The following is an 18,195-nucleotide window of genomic DNA, read 5'->3' as shown; positions in this document are numbered from 1 at the left end:
TAGGCCGATCTCTCCGGTCCCTCACATAAAAAACAGAAGGCTTAAAAAGGAGAAAGCTTATTGAGGAATTAGAGGGAACTCTAATTCGAAATTATTTCACAAACATGATCCGATAAGAATCCCTTCTTCCACGCGCACTCGCGAAGAATTGGAAAGAATTCGAAATTAAAAACAATAAAAGTGCAATGCGCGCGCGTTGGTTGCCCGTTAACTGTTATAGCGTGTTATTTAATGGGATAGCAGAGGATCCTATGCAGCCCCGGACGCACGAACTTACTGCAGCCAAGGTATTTGTTGAACCTTAACGGATATGGCTTTTATTACACGATCCGATCCGTTTTTATTTTCTAATCCAAACACGACTTTGGAGTCCTAACGTAAGCCCAGTCCGCTTAAGATAAGGCCCATAAAGTTTAAGATGGGTCGTTGTTTTCTTCCCCTCCTCTCGGCATCGACTTCGATGTCGTTGCCGACTCCCTTTTGTAACCTCTTCACCAGGTCCTCGTACCTGCTTTCTTTGAGTCTCTCCTCTCGGGCTTCTCGATTCACCACCGATCGAGTAGGCTCTCAAGGCTCCTCAAAGATGCTCTCGGGGATCAAGTTCGTCCCCAAGGATCAGCTCCTAGCTGTAAGTTTTCTCCCCAATCTTTGCTTCTTCTTCTTTTTTCCCTTTTTCCTGATTTTTTTGACAGTTTTTCGGAGGAATTAAATTTCTAGGGTTTTATTAGGCAAAGCCCGGTTCCAATTCGGATGATTCCGGCGAGGAGAGCAAGGATTTGAGGCGGACGAAGGCGAGAAATGTGGGGAAGGAGAAGAAGGATAAGAGTAAGAGGAGGAGGAGGAGGGGGAGGAGAAGTAAGAGGTATAGCTCGGAGAGCGAGGAGGAGACTTCGAGTAGTGAGGAGGAGAAGTCAAAAAGGAGGAGGCGAAAGAGTAAAAAGAGGAACTTTTCGGAGGAGGATTCTTATTCCTCTGATGAATCCGAGGAGGGAAAGAGTGGGAGCAGGAGGCGTGGGAAGAATTATGATGAGTACTCAGGTAAGCTCTCATCCCTTTTACTGCGAAATATAGGTTTTTTAGGTTTAGAATTATGAAGAATTGTTGTTTATTTTTGTTCTTTTTCTTTTGCTTATTGTAGATGAGGAGACTAGTGGTGAAGATGGTAAGGCATTACTTAGCAATGAAATAGCGAGGAAGGAGATGGGTCTTGAATGGATGCTGAAGTCTGCGACAAGGAGCGAAAGTAGTCAGCCAGAACAGGAAGAGGAGCCTGAGCCACCAGTTGTTGAAGAGGTAAAACTGGTTATCTTTTGCAGGATGTAGCGTAATATTCTGATCAAATTGAGCTGTAATTTCATTGGTTGTTTTGCTTTATATTTTGCTTGCATAAAATGCTCTTAGTAGATTCACAGTATTTGGATTTATAAAAACTTACACACTTAAGAGTTCATAGAAAGTTCTCTCTCCTTATGCTACATTGCTACCCCCTCTACTTGTAGAGAACAAAAGTTCTTTCATGGTGTGGATCTGACCCATATGATTCTCATCTAGCACTAAAATAACTTCTAAAGAACAGCCCAACTCTCATCTTTTTCATATTTACGACACAGATAATATATAAAGTATCCTACACAACTCGCTATTATTATCTTTTTTTCCCCTTTTTTTGGCACTAACAGGTAAAAAAGACAAACCCAAGGGAACTGAATCCATATCTGAAAGATAATGGAAGTGGATACCCTGATGATGCAGCATTACCAGAGGGCGGTGACAAGTTGCTTTCTTCTTCAGTTGTTGGTGATGGTGGTGCAAGTTGGAGACTGAAAGCTTTGAAGAGGGCTAAAGAGCAAGCAACTCGTGAAGGGCGGAAACTTGATGATGTATAAGTTCTCTATCATATTAATATATAATGCCAAATTGTGTAGTAGTGGAATTCATATTTTTCAGTAACACCAGATTATTTTAGCAAAATGTTTATAGTTTTTGTTGTGCAGATCGTTCAAGAACGTTGGGGCTCTTTGGGCCAATTGGCTGGATCAGTGGCAGCTTCTAGAGTTGCCCCTTCTCATGCCCATTTACATGCCATAAAGAATAGAAAGAGAGCACAAGCAGGAAATGATGAAGATGTTCGATGCAATGATTTGAAGGGAGATGCAGATGAAGTACGCACCAGCAGTCGTGATTATTTGCGTGACATTTCTTCTCGGCATCCTGAAATGAGAAAGCCCAGGCAGGAGTTTTTATCTTGGAAAAGGAATAAAGGCCAAAATATCTCTTCACAGGATAAATCACTCATATCTGCTGCAATATCTGGTATAAACAAGTTTTCTAATGACGGAAGCTTTATGGATAACATCGACTGTCTCCAAAAGAAAGTATCTAAAGATGCTGCTGTTTCTAGTAGTTCTCATGTAAGACTAGAGGCAACTGAAGACATTGTAAATAAATTAAGCTCATTGAAGGATGAAATCTCTGATAAAGTGTCTTCAGTCAATACACAAACTTTGACTGCAAATCAGTTGGCTGCAAAGGTATTACAACTCCGTATGAAAGGAAAACATGATGAGGCTGATAAGCTTTCGGTAAGACATTACATTTTTAAAAACACTTTTAGCATTATTTATTTACTGTATTTAATGTAGATAGAGGTTTGGTGAAACTTTTTCCCGCTTATAAGACAATTTTATTTGTTGTTATTCACCTTTTCTAATAGATTACATAGATATCACAAACAATTTCAGTATACTCAAATAAGTGTTCCTGCATTAGCATTTCTATGAAGGAAAGGAATGGTGAGGTGACTTTCTAATGATATTTTCTGAAAATAATTTGAAGAATACCTTGCAGTATGCCCATGTGGAGCTAACTTGTTTATGCAGTGAATTGAATTTCTGGCTTCTTTTACAACATGACTAAGCTAATCAGCAATTGTTCATATTAGGAAATGCATGTGATAGAGGAAAGAGGAAAATTTTGGTCATGTCAGATATAAATCCAAGGTGTAATATAGCCAGTTGTTTAGTTTTCTGTATTTTGCAAGAGTGGATAATCTCAAGCGATAATTAAATTTTTACAGAGAAGAAAGCTCAAATGATTAAATGATCATTGTAGTTAATGTCCTTTAGTTGTTCTTTTGTTGTTGATAAATGTATTGAGTGTAGTTGACTATATTTTCCTCATTTATCAGAAAGAGATGGAGGCTGTCGCTGAGAAACAGGATTCCGATACTAAAGTAATGAGACAAGAAATTGTGCAAAGATCAAGCAGGTAGATCCTTTGAAAATCCAATATATTTTTTTGTTCTTTGTCAGCTATGGAAATATAACTATTATGGAACTTTTTGCATTATCTTTTGTCTGTTGTTACGGTTGTGCATAAGCCAAAAGGGTCCAACAGGGATTGGAGATGGATATGATTAAAAAAGTATGATGCATTGGCTGGTTTAGTTTTCTAATCTATCTCTCTGTTTTCTGTAAATTATGTTTGCATTGGATCTTTTATGGTTGAGTAGCCCTTGCATCGTGTCACTTCTATAAATTCATCAGCCTTGTTGTTCATCAGTTATAAACATTTCTATCTCCTTGTATTACTTATACTGATTCTATCTCATTAGAGAAAGGAACTATAACTAGCATTTAATGAATCAAGACATAGGGATTTAATGAAATGAGTTCTCCTTTACAAGTTCATCATTCTGCAAGATATTAAAAGATTTGATTAAAATATTGTTCCTTCAAAATACTTTTCAAAAGGAAAATTCTATTTTGCTTATTCTTTAACTCTCTTGATCGTAGGCACATATCCGGTGATCGGAAGAAAAGAGAAGATGATGCTGATTGGCAACTTGCAAGGACAATAATGCAGAACAAGCAATTTAGTTTGTCTGGGAGAGCAGAGGATGAGTATGACTTTGATGTTGCTCCGAGCAAAAAGAGTAAAAAAAGGAGGGACGAGGCCCTTGAGGAGAACTTTGGTGGTAGAAAGCCATTGTTAACTCAGAAAGAGAGATGCCAATTTTGCTTCGAGAATCCATCTAGGCCAAAGCATCTTGTTGTGTCAATTGCAAATTTCACATATCTAATGCTACCACAGTGGCAACCTGTTGTGCAAGGACATTGCATTATATTGCCTTTGCAGGTTAGAAAATTATTGATGTTCTTAACATATCTAAATTCCGTTCATTAACTTCCACTTATATCTTATACATTTGACAAAATGTCAATGTCATGTATCCCAATACAGCATGAGTCTGCAACCAGAACTGTTGACCGGAATACTTGGGAGGAAATACGGAACTTCAAGAAGTGCCTCTTGAAGATGTTTGCTAAACAAGACAAGGATGCGGTTTTTCTTGAAACGGTTATAAGCTTGGCGAAGCAACGGAGACATTGCTTGATCGAATGTATTCCTATACCATACCAGATTTCAAACAAGGCACCTATGTATTTCAAAAAGGTGATCCACTTATTAATATTTCTCAAAATGAATAACATTGTAGAGATTATTATGCTTACAACCTGCATTCCTGCAATTTTTTGCACAGTGTTTTTTCATATCTTAGTCAATGTCATCATATTTAGCACTGCCTTTACATATTATGTGCCAGTTATTTAATTTTCTGTGTATGAAATTGAATATGGGATACACTTATTTACTTACATATCTTTTCATTTTCTGATGTATTTTTGGTATCTATTGAATATTGATCTTTTAAGATGCGGCACTTATTAGTTTGTCGCATTATTAAGCCGTTTCACTAATGCATTTTTGCATCATTCCAAGCATTGTTGTTTATTATTCATGTAAGTTTGCTAAAAGAATTTCTTTTCTTCTGCTTCCAGGCAATTGATGAAGCTGAGGATGAATGGGGTCAGCATGAAATGAAAAAGCTCATCCCTACCAGTGGCAATCTGCGACAAGTTATACCTGAGAACTTTGCCTACTTCCATGTTGAGTTTGGCCTTGACAGGGGATTTGTCCATGTGATTGATGATGAGAGCAATTTCAACAGCGGGTTCGGATTGAATGTCATCAGAGGAATACTGCAGCTGTCAGAAGAGGACATGTACCGCCGTCGGAGGCAAGAGCCGATGGAGAAGCAAAAACAAGCAGTTGCAGCCTTCCTGCAGGAGTGGGAGCCGTTTGATTGGACGAGGGATCTTGATTAAATATATATGTGTGATGGAACGAGCAAGCTTTGGCAAGAAATCCAATCTGTTCTGTACTATATGTGGAGTTCATGAGTTCCTAACATAAAGTTTTCTCCAAGGTTTACTGTTAGGATCCCCTGTTCTCTGATTTTATCTATTAGCCTTTATGAAGCTGCAATTCTGGTGGGAACACACTCAGGGTTGTATCATGAAGCCAATGGCCATAATTGTAAACAAATATCCAACATATGACAGAGAAAGAAGGTTTACTAGAAATTTTCTTTCTATTATTGTTTGTTTGCCAAAAGCTGGAAGTAGGACAGTATCACATGTTTTAGGAGTGCAATATAAGCTTCTTGACAGTTTTTCCTGGACAAGTGAAAAGCAGCAGCAAAGGTCAAAACCCATCAGTGGCCTAATATTTTTTTGTGCAACTATCAATATGGGTGTGGTTGATTTATATCCTATTCTTGGCCAAGTCTTTTTTTCCCCCATGGTGGCTACTTTCAGTAACAAAAGTGACACATGCCTATGTGTTATGATAAAAAGGTACTTGTAATAAAGTACAAAGCGACTGTATTGTACTTGGGCAAGATCTTTGAAGCATTCATCTTCAAGAGCTCAAGGCTTTCCACATAAATACTATGATGACTTCTCAAAGATTTCTTTCATGAGGTCGTCTACTGGTGAAAAAATGTCCTCCAAGGAGCATCCATCCATACTTGTCCTTGGGAATTACCAGCCACATCTCAGTCAAAAGTTTAGTTGAAAGATGGGAAGAGAGCATCATTTCCTTCATATGAATGATTTTATGGCTTTTCTTAGCTCAGCGTCATCTTTGACTGGTCTATAGACTGGTATGCATTACTCTTGTATCCACTTAAGAATCCATGAGATCTTTGAGAGAAAAAAATAACACAAGGATCTAGCCATTGTTGTGCATGGTGAGTTCCAGATTAGGTTTATAATCCAATGCGATGCCATCATCAAGATAGGCCTCAACACCCCCTTGTTTATTGGTTTGGGTGATGTGGGCCCTGCACTATGATCCAATGGCAATGCCCTTGCCCAAAGCATTGGTTTCAGTAACATCACTCACATAGTTGCAAGTCCTTAGACAACAAGTTAAATGATGAGTCAAGGTGTTTGTTAGGTGCTTTGCTTCATATCCTTGCATCATCATTCTAGTCTTGTAAATATAAATAAAGAAATGTTTTTATATAACACACACAGAGAGATAATTAGATGAATGAGTTTACCTGCTATTGATTAGCTACAGTAAAGGATCAAAATGAGAAACTATTCGGTCAAAGAAAGTGGGTTACCCAATAATTTGACCTGTGATGGTGTAAGGTTACCTACCAAGAGAGCTTTCCATTTCTGATCAAAGACTTCATTATCCATCTCAAATTATCAAAAACCTCACTCATATCAGTTATCTTAGGACTCCAGAACAAGACGAAGATGAGAAAAGTTTTAATGGATCAAACACACACACACACACACACACACACATATATATATAGTAGGAAAAAAGAAACGGAAGGGAGAAAAGGAATTATTGTTGGTGAATAAGTTATACCTAACATTGTTGCTTTACGTCGTAATCTTTTGATGCTGAAATTTCCACTCTCTGAAACTTCAAAGCAATCTTTTCATGATCATAAAATCCACGAAGCCGATGTCGACAAACCGAAAGTTCATTGAAACTGGTCCCCATTGCTTAGAAATAAGGATGTTAGCATTAATTTGCACTGTTTTTGGAGCATGCTTTTCTTTTAATGGATCAGACCAATATGGTAAAAGACAAAGAAAGGAGGAAACCAGAGGTAGATATCAACTATCTAGTCTCAGCCGATGCTATAATAGCATCGCGAAGAACTCATAAAAAGTTGGGTTGGTGTCTGTGCTATGTCGTTAGCAATGTTGATCTAGCCATTCGTCCCAACCCAGTAGCAAGCAAAGTATATATTTTCCAAAAGTTAGTTCTGATGATCATAAAAAGATATGGAGGCAAAGAAATAAGGTATTTAATCTAGTCTAATGACCACACTATCTAAACATCACATGCCTTCCTATCATGATAGATGGATTACACTCACTTGCAAAGAAAAATTAAGCTTTCGATCGATCCATGGTAGATGTCGTAAGGCGCCGATCGTCGTCGACAAGGACTTCTTCTGCGAGGATTCCATGAGTTAGGGGGAATGAAGCCTGGTCCGAAACCATTCACGACGTCGAAGAAAGGATCGAAGCAAGCTCTTCGCATGAATGGTTTCGGACCAGACAACATTCCCCTCAACTATCATGAGAGAGAGAGAGATAGATAGATAGAAAGAGAGAAGAGGATGGAGGTAGCAGGAAGGGCCCTCATCACCAGGCCATGCAATGTTTTACCTGAAGGACTTTATATACGTGACATGGAGTCCACTTCCAGTATGGCTTTTCACACTAATTATGACCTCAAGCTTATAAGAAGAGATCACATCTGAATGCCCAACTAATACTAATTAGTTAGGAACATATCAAGTTAAACTTTTTGCCGTGATTAAGTTAAGCATGCATTAGCTATAAAAAGCAGAGTAGATGCTAGTTTAGGTCAACCTACAAGCTTCTTATAGCATCTTAGATAGGAAGAAACTTAAAGCTCAAGAGACAGATAGATGAACTAAGCATTCCCATAATTAGTCTACCTTGTTGGATTGCGGCGGTCCAAGAGTCTAATGGATTTGTAATAGTTTTATTGGTTAATGGATAATTATGATATTCCTAGCTATGATTAAGGCCATTAATAAAAGGTTTATTCTTTAAGGTCTGACTTAAGAAGGGATCCTTGACATTTGGTTTTATTCCCAAGCAAAGGATATTTTCTCTTTTGCTTTCAGCTAGGGAAAGGGGAAGCCTTCACCAGATGAAGAGCATAAGCCAGGATGTGATTCCAAGCTTAACCTCCAAGCAACTAGCAAACCTGCAACAAAGCTTTTGTTTGTGTGGGTAATAAAGAAGAAAAGGGAATGGAAATAAAGATTATAAGTGAGGGTTGCCTCTACCAACTGCTGGTTGGATCATGCAAAAAAAAAAAAACTTAATTTTTTTCAGAAGGATAAGAGCTTTAGATAGCTTTTGGCAGTAAACACTGCTTGCTAAAGTTGAGGGATAACTTCTATGTGCTGTTCTTAAGCTGGATATATAAAGTGGAGTGAATCAAAAATAAATTGCAAGCTCCAAATTAACAAACTATCTGAAGAAATTTATTTTATCATTTGAAAAATGAAAAAGCCAAGAGAGCCAGCTTCCTAGGTGTGAAAACAGAAACAAAAATTTAAAGTGGTGAAGCAAAAAGAGAAAAAGAGAATTCATATCTTGTCAAGCAAAACTCAATCTAGCTAGAGAGAGGGAGAGAGAGAGAGAGAGAGAGATGAATTCAGTCAAAATGCCCTCAATATAGCATACCAACTTGTACAACATCATTCATTACAACAAATCCTGGCATAGGTCATCTCAAAGGAAAGCAACAGACCCAACAACATCTGAAATCATTTCTTTTGATCTAACTAAAAGAAATAAACAAGAAATAAATCATGAGTGACTCACAAGTCACAATTTTAAGTATTAGGGAGCTTATTTGATAACCACTGAAACTTGATTGGAATTTTTGTCCCAAAAAAATGCAGCTAGAATTAGAGCAAATATCAGAAGAATTAAAGATATCTGGGAGGTTGCGCAAAAGGATAGGACTATTTAGAGTTAGCTAACAGGCAACTATTTTTAAATGTATTCCAACTGTAAGTATTGGATCGAGCCCAATCTTAGTCAAGCACTTGTGGCTTGAACCCGAATTAGACTAGAACACATCAGGTCAAGAGAGGGCAAGTTCGTAAATAATTCCGATAGACGGGTGTAGAACCGTCCATGTGGAATCCGCAACAAGAATAACCGCCTCGTACGGCATCATCCACTAACTGCCCAGAAGAGCAACCGCCTCGCCAACGTCGTCCAGCCACGTGTCGCCTTCCATTCCGGCGCCTATATAAGCGTCGAAGTTGCCATTCTGGCGATTATTTCGCCTGCACGAGAGAGAGAGAGAGAGAGAGAGAGAGAGAGAGAGAGAGAGAGAGAGAGAGAGATGGAGTTAACGGCGACGGAGGCGGTGGTGGAGACGGTGGAGCCGACCAAGAAGAACCGAATCCAAGTCTCCACCAACAAGAAGCCGCTCTACTTCTACGTCAATCTGGCCAAGGTATCCCTCACCCTTCCTTTATCGGATAAGTTAGGTTTTGGGATTCGACCTCTTGATAGCTTCCTTTTCTTGTAATTTGGGGACTCGAATCAAGAGTTTTGAGTAAGATTTCACCTTGTCAAACCTTTCTCGGGTTCTCTGCTTGGGATTAGGGTCTGTGTCTCTTCATTAGGATCTCGATCACTTACCGCTTTCCTTTTCTTAGATTTTCGGGGGTATTAGAGATAATTCTGCTATATTCTGATGAATAAGGAAAAGGTAGTAAATTTGCCCTTGAAATGATCGTATGCTGTGAAGTGATTGTTATGTTTCTACCTCTCCTTTAATAATCGAGATAAAATGGCTTCTTTTAATTGCTTTGATAGGCCAATATATGGAGGATGTTGAGTCCATTATTCACTTTGTTAAAATGCTCATGAAATTGGTTTCTGTACCTCATTCATTTGATTACAGGGAATATTCTATCTTTTTACAACTTTGCTTCTATATCTCTCGCAATTATATCATTTCTGCTGTATTTAACATTGTCAGTTATGAATATTATTTCTTCTGGTATTATTTTTGCCCCCATGTTATTTACATTAGTCATTTGTTTGCAGAGGTACATGCAGCATTACAATGAGGTCGAACTCTCCGCCCTTGGAATGGGTATTCTTTCTGATCTGATAATAATCTGTTTTTCAATATGTATCTGTGCATTTTTGTTCTCTCTCGCGTAATATACCTTGAGAAATTAAAGAAAAGAAAAGAAAGAATAGTGAACTATCATTTCTTGCAATTGTGATGAAACTACTTCAGATTCTTAATTCAGAGTTTTGGGATAATCTGTTGGCCATGTTATTATTTCTTTTCTTCTCTTTTGCTGCATGTCTTGATTGGCCTTCAATTGGAATTGTCTTTAGTATAGATGGTTATGTTGAACTACCTAGTTCTTTATTCTGCTTTCTGTTCCTTCTTATAGATTGGAATCTTTTACCTTATTTTATTAGACAATGGAGAGGGGAATTAAATCTTTGTGATCATCATTCTTTTCTGATTCGCCTTCTTGAATTCAGCTATTGGAACTGTTGTAACGGTTGCTGAAATCCTGAAGAATACTGGTCTGGCTACTGAGAAGAGTAAGACAGCAGCTCGCCATTTCTTCCAACAAACTTCCCTTTTTTACTTAAACTAAGATTTTCTCATCATATTGGAGCAGAGATTACGACTTCCACTGTTGACACCAAAGATGAGGCCAAGGGCCGCCTTGTTCGGAAAGCCAAGGTGCGACTCTCTTCTTTTACTTTCCATTCCACTGATGTGATGACAAATTATTCTTGGAGCTGTGACCTTCCCTGATGTTTTCGATGCAGATTGAGATTTTACTTCACATGTCAGATAACTACAACGACATTCTATCATCTGGCAAGGAGAATCGCATCAAGTCGGTTGAACAAGAAGTCTGAGGCATAATGGGTGACAATAGTATTTGCTGCCTCTTTTTTGTTTCATTGTTGTTTGTGCAGCTGGTATAGTAGCGTTACCACTTAGTCCCTGCTTTTGGCATGGCAATTGATCAGGCATAGTTGGTTTCTGGTCCCCTTCATATCCTCCCACAAGGGCTGAAGAACTTGTGAGCTGTAGTGATTCTGATCTTCTTCTTCTTTTTTTTAATTTGGGATTTATATCAGTATTGAAGAAATGTTCCTGACTGCCTGTAATTACTGCTGTTTCTGTAGATATATGTGTCAGCTGAGATATTATGTTTGATCTGTCTTGATATCATCCATCACCTTGGATAACATGAATTGAATTTGAATTTGAATTTGAATTTGAATTTTGGATATACACATCAGGATGTGTTGTCATGATTATTACGGGCTGTCAGATTTATTAACCTCCATATAAGAAGACTCGAGAACTTATAGCCAAATCATTTTGCAGCAGAACTTTTAGCATTAGAACTTAGATTTGGAAAAGCAGTAGTTTTATCTAATGTCAATGAAAATTAGTTTTTATTGAATGGAGTCATTGGCACTGTTCACTAATTCGCTCATCGTTCTTCTCATATTGTTTATTGTTGGTGGAACAAAGAGTGAGTTTACTGCTGTCAAATAGGGCCGAAGTCAGAGAGCTTAAGATGATCTTCTGAGAAGCAAACTGCAAAAGTGTGAATTATCTATCTGCTTTATTGAACAATGCCTACGTTTCTAGACAAATAATTCAATCCTAATATATAATCTACATTATAAAATTAACTGAAAGTACCAATTAATTTTTAAAGCATTTAAATATATCTTAAAATCAAATTAAAAAGAAACTCCTTTAATATGTAAAAGTAAAATAGAGGGAATTTTTCTGTTAACACCCTAGCTTTTTATCTTTTATAGTTTATTCACTATACTTTTAATATTTATAATTTGAGCGATATTTTTAATATTTTAAGATGAGAGATCTGATTACAAAATCATGAAAGTCATAGTCTTGTTAGTTAATGGTGTAAAATACCATTAATTGGGCATGGATTCGTACAGGACTTCCAAGTCGGCAATACGAGTTCTTCATCGCCGGCTAGTGTCTGCATCAATTGGCTGGGCCAATGGCCATTGGCTCTACTATAGAGTCGTTCCGTGGATGTATGCGGCGCCGTATTTGACTTTCGGCAGCTGATAATTGTCGTTCTTTATTGTAGTCGGCTAAATTAATTTGATTTACAAAATTTGTTGTATTTGTCCTCGATTGTAATACCAGATAAAGTTAGGGAGCTACCTGTGAAAAAATTACGATTGATCCGCAGAGTCACGAGCTCGTGTTATGTGCGCACCTGAATTCAAGTCGCCCCCCCCCCCCCATTCCCCCACCCTTTTCTTTCTTCTTCCTTTCCCCCACCCTAATCCCTAATTCTCTCTCGCTCTCTCCCTCTTCCTCTCGCTCCCTCCCTCCCTCCCTCCCTCCCTCCCTATCTCTACCTCTACATCGAGGAGAACAAGTACGAAGTACGAAGGTACATCCTCTTCTCTCTCTCTCTCTCTCTCTCTCTCTCTCTCTCTCTCTCTCTCATGGTGCTCCATGATGGGATCTCTAGGGTTTTTAGTAGCCTCGGGGTTTAGGGTTCTTAATCGCGTAGGTAAGATCCGGTAGCTCCTCGTTTGTTTTTCTGGCTGCAGGATTCGATTGAATGGTTTCTGCTCTTATGGTACCTTCTCTTCTTTTATAGTTCGATCGCTTCTCTTGGTTGTGAACGGTCCTGCAGTAGTCGTAAGCTATTGTTCTTATGCATATTTCATGTACAGTAGCATTACTTCTATCTTTTTAGTATCACAATTTGTTTTTTTTTTATATGATGATACCCATCGTGGAGACACTCTAGAATTTTGTGCTCAATTCTTACGGAAGCAAGTGAGAAATAGATTTGATTAATCTTTCACCAAACATATATTGCATGTATGTGATGCACATTGTAGAGCCTACAACAAGCATTGATTTGTGGTAATATGAGAACCGTTCCGCCTATTCTATATTTGCTTAACCATTGCCATCCATTAAAAAGAAAAAGAACAGAAAGAAATGACAGAAATCACGAGTATTATGTCCTTAGGACTTAATCTATTATGAAGTTATTAGCTTACTATTCTTCTTATTCCTTATTGCACGGCCAAGCCGGCTTGATTTTTTGACTTATATTTTATCTTAGTTTGAGTCATTTGGCCAATCCCTCTTGAGTTCTCCTTGATAAGAATGTTCTTGATAGAAAAACATACAGTAATGTTACCTGATGTGCTTATATTTTTCATTTCCAAATTGTTATTGCAAAATGAATCCTTAGGAGTTTCCCTATAATAGACTATTTTCTCTGTAGCAATCTAAAGTGGTAGTATGTGCCCAATACTCAATGTGATTGTATTTGGGAATTTCTACATGGTCGCCTTATCAGAGTCCTCTGCATTTTTTGTAGCTTAAGCTTCTAGTTCATAAGTTCATATTGGTATTTGCAGGAGTTCCCTTTTTCAGTAATAGAAATCTTATGGACCTCTTGTTTCTTATGATTCATGATTAGCTTTCCTCATGCTACTATTCTTGTTCAATAGGCAAACTGGTTTATAGCTTTTAGTTGATTATTGTTTCTCTTAATGTTCATTAGTAAACTAGTATACTGATTCCTGACATGATACCTTTTTCTCATCATTTATTAAAGAAAGTGGTGATTCAGTTCACAAAGTATGGGTGAGCCAGAGGAAAATTTTCCTGAACAAGATATTACTGAACAAGATTTGGCTGAACAAGATGCGATTGAACAAGATGTGATTGAACAAGGTGCTATTGAACAAGATGCGATTGAACAAGATGTGATTGAGCAAGATGTGACTGGAGTCACTGAAAAATTGCAAAATCAGAATCAGGAAGGCTATGAAGATTTAGAAGCTAGCGTTGGTGAAAAGAAGTGGCCTGGATGGCCTGGGGAAAACGTTTTCCGGATATTGATTCCTTCCAACAAGGTTGGTGGTCTCATTGGCCGGAAAGGAGAATTTATTAAGAGAATGTGTGAGGAATCAAGAGCCCGTATTAAGATTCTAGATGGTCCTCCAGGTGTGCAGGAAAGAGCTGTAAGTTTCTCAACTGAGATAAGTATTTAGGGTTGATTTTCTTGTTAACACATTGATCGTTGGTGGATATATGATAATATCCTTATTGTTTTTTAGAATCTCATCATTCTATGACAAAGAATTCGTTTTATCATCTTCAGTTTGTTGTTATAGAATATTGTGGCTCCTTTTGTTTCTTGCTGTCTTGTATGTAAAGATCACTTTCTGTCATAGTTCATAAAGTGTGCCATCTTCAATTGGCTTGATAAATTAGCATCATGTTCTCAACTAATTAAAACTAGAATTTCCATGCTGATTTAGAATTTATAATCTCATGATTTAATTTATATAGAGATGGATTCCATAACTTAAGGTTAACATTTTGAAGGTTATGTTGCTGCACATTTGATATGCTTACTTTTGACATTTGTTTGTTGAGCAACATCAAGAAGCTTGAAATTAAAGATCTGGGTAGCTGTCATGCAGAACTTGATGTAAACTGCATATAACAAATTGGATCAAATGTATGATAATGCTTGATGACATTGATAGTAATCTTCACTGTGAGCTGATGTTGGGGCAATCTGTGACATTTTACAAGCCTACATATACTGAAAATTACATTTTGTTTCAGAGTTGCATCTAAGCTGATTATTTGGTTTCTCTTATCAAAGGTAATGATTTCAGCAAAAGAAGAGCCTGATGCTACAATATCTCCTGCGATGGATGGTCTGCTCAGGGTTCACAAACGTACAGTAGATGGTTTAGATGGAGAACCTACTCAACAAAATTCTAGCGGCACTGTAGGAACGCGGTTGCTTGTGCCAGCTACACAGGCGGCTAACCTCATCGGAAAGCAGGGTGCAACTATAAAGTCCATTCAAGAAGCTTCTAACACTATTGTCCGTGTCCTTGGTAACATCCTAACCTTTTTTCCTCTGACACCACCCTAAATCATGCTTTCCTCTGATTACTTATTGCTACTTTCTTAACTAAGTTTTTTTTTTCCATTACATGCTTTGTGCAGATGACATACCGCCTTTCGCATTGAAAGAAGATAGGGTGGTTGAAGTGCAAGGACTTCCTGAAGGAGTGCGTAAAGCTGTGGAACTTATTGCTTCTCATTTGAGAAAGTTTCTCGTTGATCGAAGTGTTCTTCCACTATTCGAGTTACATGTAAATTCAGTTAATTCTATTATCTTCTCTACCAATGTTGAAGATTTATTGTTTTCTTATATTTTGGAATTTGGATTATATTTACCTAGCAAACTGTGTTCTGCCAAAGCTTATGAGATTGACTCTGCAGATGCCCATGGCGAGCTCGCATTTGGACCAAATTATGCCTCCACCTCAACCTTGGGGCCATCCGCAAGGTGCTCCATCAAACACTGTTGGTCCAGGTTATGGTGGCAATTCTCAATTTATGCCACCGCGGCAACATGACAGTTATTATCCTCCACCTGATTATCCTCCTATGGATAAACCTCCCCACCATGGCATTTCTATGTTTGGACGAGATGTACCAGCACCCATGGGAGCACATCCATCAGCTAATCAACATTCTCAACCACATGCTTCTCAGGTTCATTTTGTTAATAAATTTTGGAACAAGTTTATCTCCAGGATTTTCAAATTGCAGTTGCGATAGCTGTGTGTTATCTAAAATGGTTCATTTGATGTGGCTTTGATAGGTCACACAGCATATGCAAATATCACTTTCATATGCTGATGCTGTAATTGGCGCAGCTGGTGCAAGTATCAGCTACATCCGTCGTGCCAGTGGGGCAACCATCACAATACAGGAATCCAGAGGTGTCCCTGGAGAAATGACAGTAGAGATTAATGGAAGTGCTACGCAAGTTCAAACTGCACAGCAACTGATACAGGCATGACTTTATCCTCTTTGTTAGAGTATGCTTAGGTATAATTATAGTTATGATTATAATATGGTTTGGGTACCATGAAGGTTCTTCTGTCCATTTCAGTATGATTTTCGTGTGTAAAGTTCTTTACGACTAGTTCTCAGTTCTTATTCTCATGCTGGCAATATTTACCTACTTTATTCTCCTTGTTTCTAGTTAAAGAAATAATAGGCAAACTGGTTCTATTCATTTTCTTAATAATAACTTTAGGAACATGTCCTTTATTTCCGTCATTGGTCATGTAGTTGTCACTTTATGGATCTACTAGACTACAAATATGGATTTGCTGTGGATTATTGGGGAAATGTTCTTTCTCAGTATGTTCTGTGGTATGCTTCAGGTTGACTTGTCCATCAGAACATACTAAGTAATACAGAAATCCTTTACTGCACATACGGTTCAGTATTACTCCAATGTTCCATTAAAATTAACTGTTATGCAATTATGAACTAGAAGATTTGAATTCTCTCTACATTTTATCTTTTTGTCTGCATCTGATCCCTCTGAGTGCTACAGCTGTAAATATTGCCACTTACCTCATAGTTAGTTGCAGCTATCACTTTTGGTAGAGATAAGGAAAGTCCCAGTGCTGCATCAATGATGAGTTCATACAAGGAATCTTGGTGATAGGATAGGGCAATATGAGACCTCGCTACATATGTTTTTCTTTTTTGGGATCACTATATCTTTAGCCTATTGATTTTACTCTCTATGATGTTTTCCTGATGAGTGCTTACCTTTCTCAACCACCGCATATCTTCTTATCCTTTCCTAATTGTGCTGCTTTTGCAGAATTTTATGGCTGAAGCAGGTGCACCACCACAAAACACATCTGGACCTGTTGACCAAGGTTATAGTTCTTATCCATCGCATGGATCAATGTACACATCTCCTCCAGTCAACGCTGGACCTGCTACCCACACGGGTGGTGGGTATGGTTCTGCATATGGAGCCAACTATGGATATTAGAGAATTCAGACTAACAGAATGGATAGGATGATTATGGCAGAGAAACTTGTAATCCAGCTGATTAGTTGCTCCAATATTTAGCATCTTCCTGTGTCTTGCAGTCTGTTCTCTGCACATTAACTGAAACCGTGAGATTTTTACTGAGATGCTTCCTTTGTTCTGTTATATTTAAACTTTGTGATCCTTATTGTCAGAATGGCTTTTGGTGTCTGCAATCCGAGTAACTGTGCTATGTATCAGTAGTAAAACCTTGGCAGCTTAGATTGAAAGTATCCTACGAGCCTCTTTTCATAACTTACTTTCTGAAACTTGCCTTGTATATCCTTTTGTTGTTGTCCTCTGGGCATGATATTCTTTTGTCCAGGTGTTAAAAGTTGTTTGCCAATCCCCAAGGCGGTTTCATGCATGGGTGAGTTGAACAGTGGAGGTGTTGGATATCTGTTATTATTTGGTTTTATCCTGATTGGGGAATTTTGTTCTCTTATTTAGGGAGACATAATGACGGTAATAAGTTGGGGTTTAAGAAGGAACCGTGTAACTTTTATATTATCTTATGGTGCAATCTTTTTTTAAGAGAACTGGTAACTTAAAAGATGTCTCCGCTGCTAAGTGTTGGATTTGTATTTGAGTATACTTATTCAACAAAGACTCCGTAATTATTTGAGCACCATCCCATTACTGGTATATTACTGTGTAAATTTTTACTGGGATGCTTATGTAACTTGCAAAATATTAGTGCATACTCCAGCAGAGCTGGTATATATACTATTTTTTAAGTTAGTGTTAATTATAATTAGATCCTGAACTATTCACTTTTACATGACTCTTTTCTTTATATTTTATCAAATATTGATTCCTCAGCTATTTAATATTCCACGATGATATTAATATAGAATATCAAATAGTTATCTTATCATTATTATTTTTTCTCTAAAATAAAATTAAAATGGTCCGCTTAAAATTGATACTTGAGAGTGATATATTTAATGAAAAAGTAAAAGCCAATATTGAAAATCGACCCTTAATCTTCGTATATATCTTTTAAAAATTCTTTATTTGCTCTCATGCCTCTCGAAAGTTAATATGCAGATATATAACTCTCAAAATATATGTTATTTGAATAGATACCTACCTTGGTTACTGTTTAAATTAAGTTTCAGTAATTTAATTTATAAAAAAAATATTCAAATATCTTTAACTAAGAAAATTTTATAAGAATTAGAATAAGGATAGTTTCATCTTTTTTATATCCAAATTATATTAAAATCTTAGCAGTTGCTTAATTCTAATAGTATCTATACAAAAAAAGCAAATAATAAATTTTTTATAGAGTATATATGTAAATATGAAAT

General features: G+C 37.4%; 3 protein-coding genes across 8 annotated transcripts; all 3 read left to right on the top strand.

Annotated features, from left to right (window-relative positions):
* The first annotated feature begins 456 nt into the window (after nucleotides 1-456).
* On the top strand, nucleotides 457-5,610 carry LOC140799720 (uncharacterized). The gene is made up of 9 exons (XM_073154165.1): nucleotides 457-628; nucleotides 729-1,038; nucleotides 1,139-1,293; nucleotides 1,680-1,880; nucleotides 1,995-2,582; nucleotides 3,188-3,267; nucleotides 3,795-4,137; nucleotides 4,243-4,455; nucleotides 4,842-5,610. The coding sequence occupies exons 1-9, from the start codon at nucleotides 461-463 to the stop codon at nucleotides 5,166-5,168; spliced, it is 2,385 nt and encodes a 794-aa protein (XP_073010266.1). The 5' UTR covers nucleotides 457-460; the 3' UTR covers nucleotides 5,169-5,610.
* A 3,633-nt stretch (nucleotides 5,611-9,243) lies between these two features.
* Nucleotides 9,244-11,200, top strand: LOC140798764 (uncharacterized protein At2g34160-like). The gene is made up of 5 exons (XM_073152800.1): nucleotides 9,244-9,390; nucleotides 9,990-10,038; nucleotides 10,446-10,508; nucleotides 10,589-10,653; nucleotides 10,743-11,200. The coding sequence occupies exons 1-5, from the start codon at nucleotides 9,277-9,279 to the stop codon at nucleotides 10,833-10,835; spliced, it is 384 nt and encodes a 127-aa protein (XP_073008901.1). The 5' UTR covers nucleotides 9,244-9,276; the 3' UTR covers nucleotides 10,836-11,200.
* Nucleotides 11,201-12,151: 951 nt separating this feature from the next.
* On the top strand, nucleotides 12,152-17,137 carry LOC140801495 (flowering locus K homology domain-like). Of its 6 annotated transcripts, none has more exons than XM_073156658.1 (7): nucleotides 12,152-12,373; nucleotides 13,565-13,973; nucleotides 14,627-14,867; nucleotides 14,980-15,137; nucleotides 15,259-15,534; nucleotides 15,644-15,838; nucleotides 16,667-17,137. In XM_073156658.1, exons 2-7 carry the CDS (start codon nucleotides 13,590-13,592, stop codon nucleotides 16,841-16,843), a joined length of 1,431 nt encoding a protein of 476 aa, XP_073012759.1. In that variant the 5' UTR covers nucleotides 12,152-12,373; nucleotides 13,565-13,589; the 3' UTR covers nucleotides 16,844-17,137. The 6 variants fall into 6 exon arrangements, with proteins under 6 accessions (XP_073012759.1, XP_073012794.1, XP_073012797.1 ...); XM_073156693.1 differs by having other exon boundaries at nucleotides 12,188-12,373; nucleotides 14,980-15,128; XM_073156696.1 differs by having other exon boundaries at nucleotides 12,269-12,373; nucleotides 13,569-13,973; nucleotides 14,980-15,128.
* Nucleotides 17,138-18,195: the final 1,058 nt, after the last annotated feature.

Source organism: Typha latifolia, chromosome 1 (genome assembly GCF_019914945.1).
Source record: "Typha latifolia isolate L0001 chromosome 1, TyphaL0001v2, whole genome shotgun sequence".
Taxonomy (NCBI): Eukaryota; Viridiplantae; Streptophyta; class Magnoliopsida; order Poales; family Typhaceae; genus Typha; species Typha latifolia.
The sequence above is the reverse complement of the archived record's forward strand: the minus strand, read 5'-3'. Positions and strand labels throughout refer to the sequence as shown.